This window comes from Ictalurus furcatus, chromosome 1 (genome assembly GCF_023375685.1).
Source record: "Ictalurus furcatus strain D&B chromosome 1, Billie_1.0, whole genome shotgun sequence".
Classification (NCBI taxonomy): Eukaryota; Metazoa; Chordata; class Actinopteri; order Siluriformes; family Ictaluridae; genus Ictalurus; species Ictalurus furcatus.
In genome coordinates this window covers 3,182,141-3,196,124 of record NC_071255.1, presented here as the reverse complement: position 1 = coordinate 3,196,124, position 13,984 = coordinate 3,182,141, and the positions used below count along the sequence as shown (strand labels likewise).

Sequence of the window (13,984 nt, the reverse complement as noted above, 5' to 3'; positions counted from 1 at the left end):
GGAATGGGCTACAAGACCATTGCCAAGCAGCTTGGTGAGAAGGTGACAACAGTTGGTGCGATTATTCGCAAATGGAAGAAACACAAAAGAACTGTCAATCTCCCTCGGCCTGGGGCTCCATGCAAGATCTCACCTCGTGGAGTTGCAATGATCATGAGAACAGTGAGGAATCAGCCCAGAACTACACAGGAGGATCTTGTCAATGATCTCAAGGCAGCTGGGACCATAGTCACCAAGAAAACAATTGGTAACACACCACGCCGTGAAGGAATGAAATCCTGCAGCGCCCGCAAGGTCCCCCTGCTCAAGAAATCACATATACATGCCCGTCTGAAGTTTGCCAATGAACATCTAAATAATTCAGAGGACAACTGGGTGAAAGTGTTGTGGTCAGATGAGACCAAAATGGAGCTCTTTGGCATCAACTCAACTCGCCGTGTTTGGAGGAGGAGGAATGCTGCCTATGACCCCAAGAACACCATCCCCACCGTCAAACCTGGAGGTGGAAACATGCTTTGGGGGTGTTTTTCTGCTAAGGGGACAGGACAACTTCACCGCATCAAAGGGACGATGGACGGGGCCATGTACCGTCAAATCTTGGGTGAGAACCTCCTTCCCTCAGCCAGGGCATTGAAAATGGGTCGTGGATGGGTATTCCAGCATGACAATGACCCAAAACACACGGCCAAGGCAACAAAGGAGTGGCTCAAGAAGAAGCACATTAAGGTCCTAGAGTGGCCTAGCCAGTCTCCAGACCTTAATCCCATAGAAAATCTGTGGAGGGAGCTGAAGGTTCGAGTTGCCAAACGTCAGCCTCGAAACCTTAATGACTTGGAGAAGATCTGCAAAGAGGAGTGGGACAAAATCCCTCCTGAGATGTGTGCAAACCTGGTGGCCAACTACAAGAAATGTCTGACCTCTGTGATTGCCAACAAGGGTTTTGCCACCAAGTACTAAGTCATGTTTTGCAGAGGGGTCAAATACATATTTCCCTCATTAAAATGCAAATCAATTTATAACATTTTTGACATGCGTTTTTCTGGATTTTCTTGTTGTTATTCTGTCTCTCACTGTTCAAATAAATCTACCATTAAAATTATAGACTGATCATTTCTTTGTCAGTGGGCAAACGTACAAAATCAGCAGGGGATCAAATACTTTTTTCCCTCACTGTAAGTGGCCTAGAGTGTATAGTAAATAATGAGTGTGGTTTGGGACACGTCCACAGTGGACTGACAGTGTTTATTTGTTCTACAATAAATAGTGAATAGTGTGTGTGGGGTTTGGGACTCGTCCATAGTGGACTAACAACGTTTATGTGTCCTACAGTATTGTGAATATTAGTGGTTTGTGACAAATCCAGAGTCGAGTGTCCGCATTTATGTGACCTACAGTGTATAGTGAATAATGAGTATGGTTTGAAACGGAGCCTGGAAATAGCCATTGTTCTGCTAAGAACAGAAACAAATATTTAGGTTGAGGCCAAACCTGTTCAGTGGTTCATCCCCCTCGGATTAATTTGCAACTCTACCGCTAAACAAACACACACACACACACACACACACACACACATACTGACCTCACAATGGGAGATTAATGCACTCTCATACAAGGAAGTGTCTCTAAGACACTTTTATTTCAAGCTCAAAGTCCAGGCACGAGAAAATCCTGGATATACACACACTTACACACACATATGGGTTTTTTTGGCAGTAACTACAGACTTTACGTCATTTAGACTGATGAGTGTTTGAGTGCTTGGTGTTGGTATTTCATTACTCGAAGGTGGATCTAGTGCACTTCTAATGGAGCTGAGACAATTAAACACAGCAGGTAGGATTGTATCGTGTGTCATACATTAATATAAGCTTTGTTTGATTTTATTTATTTTTATTTCTTAAAGTACTAGTCTCTTTTAGTCAGAAAGCTGTGATTAAGTGAATCAGATGTACCCTATGTAGTGTCTTTCTGTTGGGAGGACATCTTAGAGAACTAAACCATAAATAGCATCTATGGCTTTTTTTAACCAACACTCAGAACCTTATTAAGGTTCTGTGTCTTATACATTTTCACAGGCTCAGAAGTAATCAGACAATTGATTGATAAGCGGTTTCATAGCCAGGTCCTGCCTGTTTCCTCATTATTTCATGACAAATTAAGGAAATAAAAGATCTGGAGTTGATTCCAAGTGTTGAATTTGTATTTGATAGCTGATAATTGGAAATCCAAATATATGGTTGGATACGGCTGGAAAAAAAAAAACAAAACAGACCTATCAGAGAGATAGCTGAAACTTTAGGAGTGGCCAAAATCAACAATTTGGTACATTCTTAAAAAGAAGGAACGCACTGGCGAGCTCAGCGACACGAGAAAGACCTGGAACACCATGGATAAACTGGATGACTGCAGAATTCTTTCCTTGATGAAGAGAAAAACCCCTTCACAACATCTAGCCAAGCCAAGAAAATGGCTGTAACTCCTATGGTTAAACGACTGCTTCATTTCAAAGCGGTTGTGATGATGTACAGAGGCAAAATCATGAAAATCGTACCACTGTCCAAATACTTATGGACCTAAGTGTATATGCTTCTGTTCAAAAGTTACTCACAGATTTCGCATTTTCCACGAAAACTCATACATATGTTCGTCAAATAAGCTGCTAAACGAATAGCGAATAGAGTCGAGACATGGACTATTGTTAGAAACGATGATTTATGCTTAAAATGACGAAGTAGTTGCTTTCGTCAAAGAATCCTCCATTTGCAGTAATTACAGCCTTGTGGAACTTTGGCATTCTAGCTGTTAGTTTGTTGAGGTAATCTGCAGAAATTTGACCCCATGCTTCCTGAAGCACCTCGTACAAGTTGGACTGGCCCGATGGGAACTTTTTTCCGTTGCGTGATTTCGCTGGCCAAGAAGCTGCTAGATGAGAACCTGCGAGGTCTCAAACTAGAGCCTCCGATGTGTATAGGATTTAGCATCCTGCACAGTCCACACGGTTGTTTTTCTCTCACCGTACCCATCATTTCCTTTCCCTGCCGTGTTCCCTGCTCCAGACTATAGCAGCGGCCTCTACGGCTCCCTTAGGGCACGCAAAGCTCCTTTCAGCGACGTGACCGAGGGTGCAGTGCAGATTGACTGGGCCTCACGTCCTGAGGTCGACGACGGAGAGGATGAAAATTCCAACAAAATGCAAAATCTCAGAGAGCTGCCGCTTCACATGGGACTGAAGAAAGCTATACGGTATAATATGTGTTTGATTTTTTTTATTAGTTATAAAATTATATCATGAAAAGTACATACCAATATAGCTGCCAGTCAGGCATCAGTCTCTCTCTCTCTCTCTCTCACTCTCTTTTTCTGTCTCTGTCTCTCAGGCAGGTGCAGCAGATGCGAATCCCCGTTGTGTCTAGTTGGGGTTCCTGGCGTTTCCGTCACTCCAAGTCCTTTCGGCATTTTCGTGAGGACCTGTCGAGCGTTTTATCTTTTGTCCAGCTCTGGAGGAGGCCCATGCACCAGATCGGAGGTAACAAAAAATCATATAGATTTATTCTGGGCTCAGAAGAACCAAGTGAAAGGAACTGGAAATTTTGGGTTTTTTTCCCTCAACAGGACATTTCGGAGGAGGCGTCCAGTCGTATTTCTTGTTCTTGAGGTTCCTTGTTGTTCTAAACTTCCTGTCCTTCCTGTTGATGGCCGGTTTCATGATCATCCCCAGCATCGTTTTCTACTCGGTCAACTCCAGCGGTCTTGCACTCGTTTCCGACATCAACCTTTCAAGTAAAAGCTGCTATTTATTTATTTGTTTGTTTATTTATTAATCCACTGAGTCCACTCAGTTTTGTTTCTTTCTATTCAATTTAAGAAACTTTATTTATACCATAAGCAGTAACTTTTGGTCCTGTCTCTGCCGCTGTACCATCATTGGTCCATTTCTGATTGGATTACTGTTTCATTTTTTTTTAACTCCTCATGAAGTCTTTATTGTGCATCTGCCTCGTTATGTCCAAACCTTAGTTTCCTGTGGCCTTGCCCCCGAACCCTGCTACGGATACAGACAATGGTTCCTGGTTAGCCAGGAAAAGCAGCGTGAAATTTAATAAGGATTAAATATCACACCGCTTTTACACAGCCAAACAGTTACACCAATGGTAAAGCATGGGGGTGGTAGAGTCATGTCAAGCGTTACCCTTGCTTCTCTGACTAACGCCTCCTCTTTACCTGACTGTTCTTTTTATAATCTGGAACTTACATTTCATTTAGTAGGCACGACTTACACAGCGACTTAGAATTGACCTCACAACCTTCAGATCAGGCACCACTGTCTGACTATGAACTGTTTACCAATGTGGATGGTGTGAGAGATCTCTGTTTTTGATGCAGGTGTGGAGGTTTGTCTGCGTTACGATGTTCAGCCGCAAGCTCTCACCGTTTACTACACCTACTTCCTGGATTTGCTCTCAGGAACGGTACAACAAACACACACACACACACACACACACACACACACATCCCATTCCAGATTTAGTTCTCGAGTATGTGTTTTGGTGCTCATGATATTTGACTCATTGAACTATGAACTCTAATAGTAATAAACCAGAGTATCCCACGGACATCACATGGCCGCTATTATCACTTTACGTAACAGGAATCAGTGGTGATAAGGATGACTTGAAATATTGTTAGTTACTTCATGATAAACACACCAGAGATTGGAAAGTAGTTCTGGCTCTGCAAATGGACGCTTCACATAAACGGATTAAAAAAGTGTGTAATTGTTGATACCGTGAAATTTCCTGTAAGACAATGTTTATTTAGCATTTCATGAAGGAGTCTCCAGTGTCAGAGCTTTCTAACAGCGTAGCATTCCTGTTCCTCGTCCTCTTCCAGGGCTTCATGGAGTACTCGTTCCTGTTCTATGGATTTTATAATAACACCAAGGTCACAAGCAACGGGTTTTCATACAACATTCCACTGGCGTACCTGCTCAGCGCTGCCTTCTACTTCCTGTTTTGCCTGTTATGCATCGTGGTTCGGTAATACCTTTGCTTACGTAGCATCTACATACATCTATCCAAGCGCTAAATGTATGCATACAATGAATGACAGCCTGTGATTGGTCAACAGGATGGGTGGAGTGGCGCGGCTTGTCATGGCGATGGATGGAGGACGCTTAGGAGGGTACAGTGTGCTTGTTTTTACAGGGTGGGATCACGGCCTCCAGGATGAACGAGCTGCCAGAGTAAAACACAACAACCTGCGCTATCGGCTACAGGTGAGCGCCACTTCCTGTTCGGTTAGACAAAACCGTAAAACGATTGCGCTGAACTCTCAAGATTATGAACATTTATGTATATGAATTTGATCTAAAAATCAAGCTATACGCACAAGGAGATGATCTTAATTCCATATATGGATTCAGTGACACGCCCACATTTTGGATACGCCTCCAATGCGATCATTTTCATCATGTCTTTGGCAGTCAAAATTTTCTGACGTTTCTCAATATGGCCCAGCCTGTTGCAGTTTGGTTAGTGGTTAATGCTAAGCGTTATTGATTACGTCATGTTTGTATACATGACTTAGGCGCTAGGTGCTAGCTAGCGAAATCATTAGTCTCGGTCAATAGCTAGATTATGCTCCCGTTGCCTAGCAACAGTATTGTCATGAGTTTAGCCACCTAAATGTATTGAATGTTTGTGTTCCCATGTCGAAAGTGTGTTCCAATGTGACCTAAAAAACAATACCTTACTTTAATTATTTCCTGGAGCATTACTTCCTGATTAGGAGTCTAACAGGATGTACTACCATCTTTCACAGGAATGTAACCTTCCTTAAATTTTGCCTTAATTTTGCAAACAAAATGGCTGATTTTAATGTCTGTCAATAAACACCAATATTAGAGCCTTCCAAACACCCGACCTGACTCTCTTTATGTCTCTTTATCTGCAACTCTCTCTCTCTCTCTCTCTCTCTCTCTCTCTCTCTTCTCTCAGGTGGATTTGGAGGAGGAGAGGATTAACAGGAAGGCTGAGTCTCTCACTCTCTCTCAAGCGTTCTTTCTGTATTCCCTCCGATTCTTCCTAGGCCTCGTCGCTCTGGCAATGATAGTTGGCGCTTTCTTTGCCATCGGCAATGCAACCCAGTACAGTCAGGTAAAACCGTGTTAGCTTTAGTTGCTATCAAAAGTCTCATTTCACAAAAAATACAACTTTTAGTTATTTTAAATGGGAGTATATTAGTATCAGTCATTATAGTAATAAACATTTTAAGAAGTCCTTCAAATAAAGGGAATGAAGAGTGCCTCGTAAATGCTCAGCAGCTATCCGGCTAAATAGCTAGATTAGCTAGCACACTTCTAGCTGGTGATTTCCAGGTACAGATTTTAAACTAGCTAATGAATCATACTAGCTGACAGAAGAAACTATTAACTATGTCTACATGATTTTCTGACCGTCCAGTTATAGAATATTCTCTGATTCAGTTTTTCCTAAGAGAGAAGTGCTAAAACGAGTGGCTAAAATCATTCGTTTAGCATTAAGTCATTTGACGTCAGCTCCAGAATTACAGGCGAAGACCATACTGTCGAACAATGGCTGTATAAAAATGAAAGCCTGGTGAGAAACAACTAATGAGTGTATCTTGGGCTCTTTTTTTTTCAGTCTCAACAACAGGAAGGCATCGTGGGATTGCTGCTGGAGTATCTGCCCTCAATGGTTATAACGGCTAGTAATTTTGTCGTTCCTTTTCTGTGTGACCAGATCGCTAGGCTGGAGAAATACTCACCTAGTGTCACTGTGATCTTTGCTTTGCTACGGTTAGACACACACATACACACACACACAGGGACAACACAGAATCATGCTCTAATATTGTATTATTTTCTTTTGTAATGAAGAGCAAGCTGAAGAACATTGCTAACTTACTAATGATGCTATGCTAGGAAGTTGTTAGCATACTTTACTTGCTTAAGTAGCTCGGATAAATAAAAGTAACCATGGAAACAACTCCTGGCCATCTCCAAATAATATTATAGCTACCTAGCTAACTTGCTAACAGCAGCTTTTGTATAGTAGAAAAGGGCCAGGTGACTTGTTTAATATCACAATATACTGTGTAATCAATTATCAGTGTATATGGGGTCTAAATAATCTTTCTAATTATACAAAATAACATCACTTCTTTTTTTTTCCTTCCTCCCTCTGTTCAGGGCCGTGATCCTACGTTTAGTGAGTTTAGGTGTACTCTTGTACACACTGTGGGAACAGATCACATGTCAGGGAAACACACAAAACTGTTCACCCTGCAGCTACAACTACACACAGTATCAGGTAAACAAGAACAACAACACACAGTATCAGATAATCAATAATATGTAGAAAATAAATATCAGTATATGTATGTATGCATGTGTGTATACATATACATACATACATATATATATATATACATACATATATATATATATATATATACATACATATATATATATATATATATATATATATATATATATATATATATATATATATATATATACTTAACCTTCTGTGGTAGCTAACTAGATAGCTAGTAATAACTTCCTGTGGTAACTTTAGCGAGGTAGTAATAACCTTCTGTTGTAAATTTAGCTAGTAATAACTTCCTGTTCCTGTGGTAAATTTAGCTAGTAATAACGTCCTGTGGTAAATTTAGCTAGTAATAACTTTCTGTGGTAAATTTAGCTAGTAATAACATCCTGTGCTAAATTTAGCTAGTAATAACTTCCTGTGGTAAATTTAGCTAGTAATAACATCCTGTGCTAAACTTAGCTAGTAATAACTTCCTGTGGTAAATTTAGCTAGTAATAACATCCTGTGGTAAATTTAGCTAGTAATAACATCCTGTGGTAAATTTAGCTAGTAATCACTTCCTGTTCCTGTGGTAAATTTAACTAGTAATAACATCCTGTGGTAAATTTAGCTAGTAATAACATCCTGTGGTAAATTTACCTAGTAATAACCTCCTGTGGTAAATCTAGGTACTAATAACATCCTGTGGTAAATTTAGCTAGTAATAAAATCCTGTGGTAAATTTAGCTAGTAATAACTTTCTGTTCCTGTGGTAAATTTAGCTAGTAATAAACTCCTGTGGTAAATTTAGCTAGTAATAACTTCCTGTTCCTGTGGTAAATTTAGCTAGTAATAACGTCCTGTGGTAAATTTAGCTAGTAATAACTTCCTGTGCTAAATTTAGCTAGTAATAACATCCTGTGCTAAATTTAGCTAGTAATAACTTCCTGTGGTAAATTTAGCTAGTAATAACATCCTGTGCTAAACTTAGCTAGTAATAACTTCCTGTGGTAAATTTAGCTAGTAATAACATCCTGTGGTAAATTTAGCTAGTAATCACTTCCTGTTCCTGTGGTAAATTTAACTAGTAATAACATCCTGTGGTAAATTTAGCTAGTAATAACATCCTGTGGTAAATTTAGCTAGTAATAACTTTCTGTTCCTGTGGTAAATTTAGCTAGTAATAAACTCCTGTGGTAAATTTAGCTAGTAATAACTTACTGTTCCTGTGGTAAATTTAGCTAGTATTAAATCCTGTGGTAAATGTAACTAGTAATAACATCCTGTGGTAAATTTAGCTAGTAATAACTTCCTGTGGTAAATTTAGCTAGTAATAACTTCCTGTTCCTGTGGTAAATTTAGCTAGTAATAACATCCTGTGGTAAATTTAGCTAGTAATAACTTTCTGTGGTAAATTTAAGCTAGTAATAACGTCCTGTGGTAAATTTAGCTAGTAATAACATCCTGTGGTAAATGTAACTAGTAATAACATCCTGTGGTAAATTTAGCTAGTAATAACTTCCTGTGGTAAATTTAGCTAGTAATAAAATCCTGTGGTAAATTTAGCTAGTAATAACTTCCTGTGGTAAATTTAGCTAGTAATAACATCCTGTGGTAAATTTAGCTAGTAATCACTTCCTGTTCCTGTGGTAAATTTAGCTAGTAATAACATCCTGTGGTAAATTTAGCTAGTAATAACGTCCTGTGGTAAATTTAGCCAGTAATAACTTCCTGTTCCTGTGGTAAATTTAGCTAGTGATAACATCCTGTGGTAAAATTTAGCTAGTAATAAAATCCTGTGGAAAAATTTAGCTAGTAATAACATTCTGTGGTAAATTTAGCTAGTAATCACTTCCTGTTCCTGTGGTAAATTTAGCTAGTAATAAACTCCTGTGGTAAATTTAGCTAGTAATAACATCCTGTGGTAAATTTAGCTAGTAATAACTTCCTGTTCCTGTGGTAAATTTGGCTAAAAATAACATTCTGTGGTAAATTTAGCTAGTAATAACGTCCTGTGGTAAATTTAGCTAGTAATAACATCCTGTGGTAAATTTAGCTAGTAATAAAATCCTGTGGTAAATTTAGCTAGTAATAACTTCCTGTGGTAAATTTAGCTAGTAATAACATCCTGTGGTAAATTTAGCTAGTAATAACTTCCTGTGGTAAATTTAAGCTAGTAATAACTTCCTGTGGTAAATTTAGCTAGTAATAACGTCCTGTTCCTGTGGTAAATTTAGCTAGTAATAAAATCCTGTGGTAAATTTAGCTAGTAATAACATCCTGTGGTAAATTTAGCTATTAATAACATCCTGTGGTAATTTTAGGTAGTAATAACCTTATGTGGTAAATTTGGCTAGTAAAAACTTCCTGTGGTAACTTTAGCTAGCTATTAATAACATCATGTGGTAAATTTAGCTAGTAATAACATCCTGTGGTAAATTTAGCTATTAATAACATCCTGTGGTAATTTTAGGTAGTAATAACCTTATGTGGTAAATTTAGCTAGTAATAACTTTCTGTTCCTGTGGTAAATTTAGCTAGTAATAAACTCCTGTGGTAAATTTAGCTAGTAATAACTTACTGTTCCTGTGGTAAATTTAGCTAGTATTAAATCCTGTGGTAAATGTAACTAGTAATAACATCCTGTGGTAAATTTAGCTAGTAATAACTTCCTGTGGTAAATTTAGCTAGTAATAACTTCCTGTTCCTGTGGTAAATTTAGCTAGTAATAACATCCTGTGGTAAATTTAGCTAGTAATAACTTTCTGTGGTAAATTTAAGCTAGTAATAACGTCCTGTGGTAAATTTAGCTAGTAATAACATCCTGTGGTAAATGTAACTAGTAATAACATCCTGTGGTAAATTTAGCTAGTAATAACTTCCTGTGGTAAATTTAGCTAGTAATAAAATCCTGTGGTAAATTTAGCTAGTAATAACTTCCTGTGGTAAATTTAGCTAGTAATAACATCCTGTGGTAAATTTAGCTAGTAATCACTTCCTGTTCCTGTGGTAAATTTAGCTAGTAATAACATCCTGTGGTAAATTTAGCTAGTAATAACGTCCTGTGGTAAATTTAGCCAGTAATAACTTCCTGTTCCTGTGGTAAATTTAGCTAGTGATAACATCCTGTGGTAAAATTTAGCTAGTAATAAAATCCTGTGGAAAAATTTAGCTAGTAATAACATTCTGTGGTAAATTTAGCTAGTAATCACTTCCTGTTCCTGTGGTAAATTTAGCTAGTAATAAACTCCTGTGGTAAATTTAGCTAGTAATAACATCCTGTGGTAAATTTAGCTAGTAATAACTTCCTGTTCCTGTGGTAAATTTGGCTAAAAATAACATTCTGTGGTAAATTTAGCTAGTAATAACGTCCTGTGGTAAATTTAGCTAGTAATAACATCCTGTGGTAAATTTAGCTAGTAATAAAATCCTGTGGTAAATTTAGCTAGTAATAACTTCCTGTGGTAAATTTAGCTAGTAATAACATCCTGTGGTAAATTTAGCTAGTAATAACTTCCTGTGGTAAATTTAAGCTAGTAATAACTTCCTGTGGTAAATTTAGCTAGTAATAACGTCCTGTTCCTGTGGTAAATTTAGCTAGTAATAAAATCCTGTGGTAAATTTAGCTAGTAATAACATCCTGTGGTAAATTTAGCTATTAATAACATCCTGTGGTAATTTTAGGTAGTAATAACCTTATGTGGTAAATTTGGCTAGTAAAAACTTCCTGTGGTAACTTTAGCTAGCTATTAATAACATCATGTGGTAAATTTAGCTAGTAATAACATCCTGTGGTAAATTTAGCTATTAATAACATCCTGTGGTAATTTTAGGTAGTAATAACCTTATGTGGTAAATTTGGCTAGTAAAAACTTCCTGTGGTAACTTTAGCTAGCTATTAATAACATCATGTGGTAAATTTAGCTAGCAATAGCCTCCTGTGGGAACATATTTAGCAATATGTTTTAATCCTGTGGGAAATATTGAATTTATATTGAATCAACAGTGTTGTTTATTAAGTTTTTTTGTTTCATTATCTTCCATCACACGCACAGTGCTGGGAGACACGTGTTGGGCAGGAAATGTACAAACTGACACTGTTCGACTTTCTTATTACGATTTTGGTGATGGTACTGGTGGAGTTTCCTCGCAGGTTAGTCCATCTGTTCTGTAATTTCTCTGTCTGTCTCTTTGTTTATCAATCATCATAATTTGAAATATATAAAGGGAACAGAGTATTCAGATAGATTTCAGTTTCATATGAATTTTTTTTATTATTATTATTGTGGACTCAAAGATTTGGACCTAACTGAAGTGTGTGTTACAGGCTGGTAGTGGATCACTGCTCGTGTAAGCTGGCTCAGTGGGTGGGTCGTCAGGAGTTTGTTGTTGCATCAAACGTGTTAGCGCTTGTTTACAGTCAGACTGTAGTGTGGTGCGGCGCTCTGTTCTGTCCCATACTGCCGCTCATCAACACCATCAAGTTCATCATCATATTCTACTGCAAAAAGGTATTATTATTATTAGTAGTAGTAGTAGTAGTAATAGTGGTAATAATAAATTAGTTATAGGTTCATTTAAATATTGATGCATTGATAAATATTGATTACTGAAGTTTTTTTCTAATAAGAACAAGTGGCAATATTTATATAGTATAATATTTTGTCTCATTTGTTTAATTGGGTTCTCTATTTACTTTTTGGACTTCTGATGATGTTTTAGGCCATTTATGCAGCAATACAGAAAATTCTAAAGGGTTCACAACTTTCAACCACCACTGTATGTGCATCTCTCTCTCTCTCTCTCTCTCTCTCTCTCGTTTTTTTTCTTCTTCAGGTGACTCTATTCCAGAACTGTCGTCCGGCGGTGAGGACGTTTCGCTCTACGAGCTCCAACTTCTTCTTCTTCCTGGTTCTTCTGTTCGGTTGGGTGCTCTCTAGTGTGGTGCTTATTTACAGTGTAGCTAGGTGTGTCAACACACACACACACACAGATTAATAGTTAGAAATCTAGCCATTTAACATGCTGGATGATTATTCAGCTGGTTAGCTATGGGCTGTACAAATATAATACCTAAGAAATCTCTCCAGCAGCATTGTATTATTATTATTATTATCTGCAGTATTCATCCGTCGTATGGCTGCGGTCCATTCCGTTTCTCCTCCTCCATGTGGACTGTCATTCCTGCTTCCTTCGACTCGCTGTCCAACACAACGCAGAAGTTTCTGGTGTTTATTGGCTCACAGGCTTTCTCCATCCCGCTCTTCATCTTATCATGGTCAGTGATCTGTCTGTCTGTCTGTCTGTCTGTCTGTCTTAAAGAGTCCTAAAGAGGTTTATTCCTCTTATGGCACAAAAAAATAGCCCATCATACTTTTACCTGTTTATAGTTGCATTTAATGTTGTGGGACATAATAAGGACAAAATTTGCAGCTTGTGGTAAAATATATATGTGTGTATGTATGTATATATATATATACCACAATGTAAACTACCAACTGTACTCTTCTGCAGTGTGGTGATGTGCTACGTGGCTGTGTTGGTTTCAGTTTATGGGAAAACTGTTAATCTGCTGAAGAAACAACAAAAACAGGTGAGTGCATCAGATACACTACAGCCAGTAACTGACTGACTACATCATGTTTCTGTCATTATTTTTATATGCTACCATGAGGGCCTGCTTCTGTTTTTTTTTAATGCGCCCATTACACTGAATCCCATAGATTAATATTGTTTATGTCGGGGGGTTTTTTTCTCTAAAATATATATATATTTTACATAACTGTAAATGTTCTCTCATAACATATGAATACTAAAATGCTCTCTGTTTGCTATCTCGCATGCTTTCTCCCTGGCGATACAGGAAGGACGAGATAAACAGTTCCTGGTCAAACAGATCAAGGAGTTGAGCGCAGAGGTTTCCAGAAACGAACAAGAACCAGAACTAAGAGACAGCAGAGGAGCAAGAAATGCTGTGCCACGATGGGGAGAACACTACAATTCTACATTCGAGACAGATGAATAACCAGCGATGCCAGCTAGAGACTTTACGAATGGTGGCTTTTATGAAAGAGACGTTTGACGTTCCTGTCGTGTCATATGAAAAGGCAATAGACTAATACCAACATCGTTATTGTTTTCCTTTATACTTCATAGTGGCAAAATGTACATAAACAATTTACTTTGCTTTACACCTCTACTATACTACTGTTTGTATGTGAAGTAGGATGCTCTACAGATGCACATGGAAATAGTTTTATAACTGTGACCACTGTTTTTTTTTTCACTATAATTACCTACATATCTACTCTATGAGAGGGCTTGCTATACTGTATGCTGTTATATAATGTAAAAAAAATGTATATACAAAGTGTCTATTTTGTGTCAATTTCTGCTTAAAGATCGTACTATGGAACTATTTTTGACTTAATGATTAGTTGCAGTAATTATATGGGATATTACTGTAAAATTCGTTAACTATTTAAATAGTTTATGAAGAGGAAACCTCCGGCTTTGGGGTGGCAAGGGTCCCTGCAGGTCAGAGCAACGGGCTTGTCGTAAGATATGGGCGTACCAAACCTAAGGGGGGCGTGTCGGAAGGCTGTTTTAATTGGCCGAGAGCGCTGTCGGTCGATTGTTCTCTATCCTGGGCG

The 13,984-nt window shown here is 38.1% G+C and overlaps 1 protein-coding gene across 1 annotated transcript; it reads left to right on the top strand.

Moving 5' to 3' along the window:
• The first annotated feature begins 1,164 nt into the window (after positions 1-1,164).
• tmc4 (transmembrane channel-like 4) lies at positions 1,165-13,942 on the top strand. The gene is made up of 16 exons (XM_053616117.1): positions 1,165-1,833; positions 3,057-3,243; positions 3,378-3,526; positions 3,613-3,780; positions 4,384-4,469; positions 4,891-5,036; positions 5,128-5,275; positions 5,997-6,155; positions 6,663-6,817; positions 7,211-7,331; positions 11,387-11,484; positions 11,659-11,842; positions 12,168-12,298; positions 12,454-12,609; positions 12,846-12,924; positions 13,195-13,942. The coding sequence occupies exons 1-16, from the start codon at positions 1,806-1,808 to the stop codon at positions 13,354-13,356; spliced, it is 2,157 nt and encodes a 718-aa protein (XP_053472092.1). The 5' UTR covers positions 1,165-1,805; the 3' UTR covers positions 13,357-13,942.
• Positions 13,943-13,984: the final 42 nt, after the last annotated feature.

What these genes read in the sequence shown, in the direction of transcription:
- tmc4 (XM_053616117.1), top strand. Translation starts at nt 1,806, where the DNA reads ATGGAGCTGAGACAATTAAACACAGCAG. An exon ending in ACCTGCGCTATCGGCTACAG is followed by an intron (nt 5,276 to 5,996) that starts GTGAGCGCCACT and finishes CTCTTCTCTCAG; the next exon opens with GTGGATTTGGAGGAGGAGAG. An exon ending in ATGCAACCCAGTACAGTCAG is followed by an intron (nt 6,156 to 6,662) that starts GTAAAACCGTGT and finishes TTTTTTTTTCAG; the next exon opens with TCTCAACAACAGGAAGGCAT.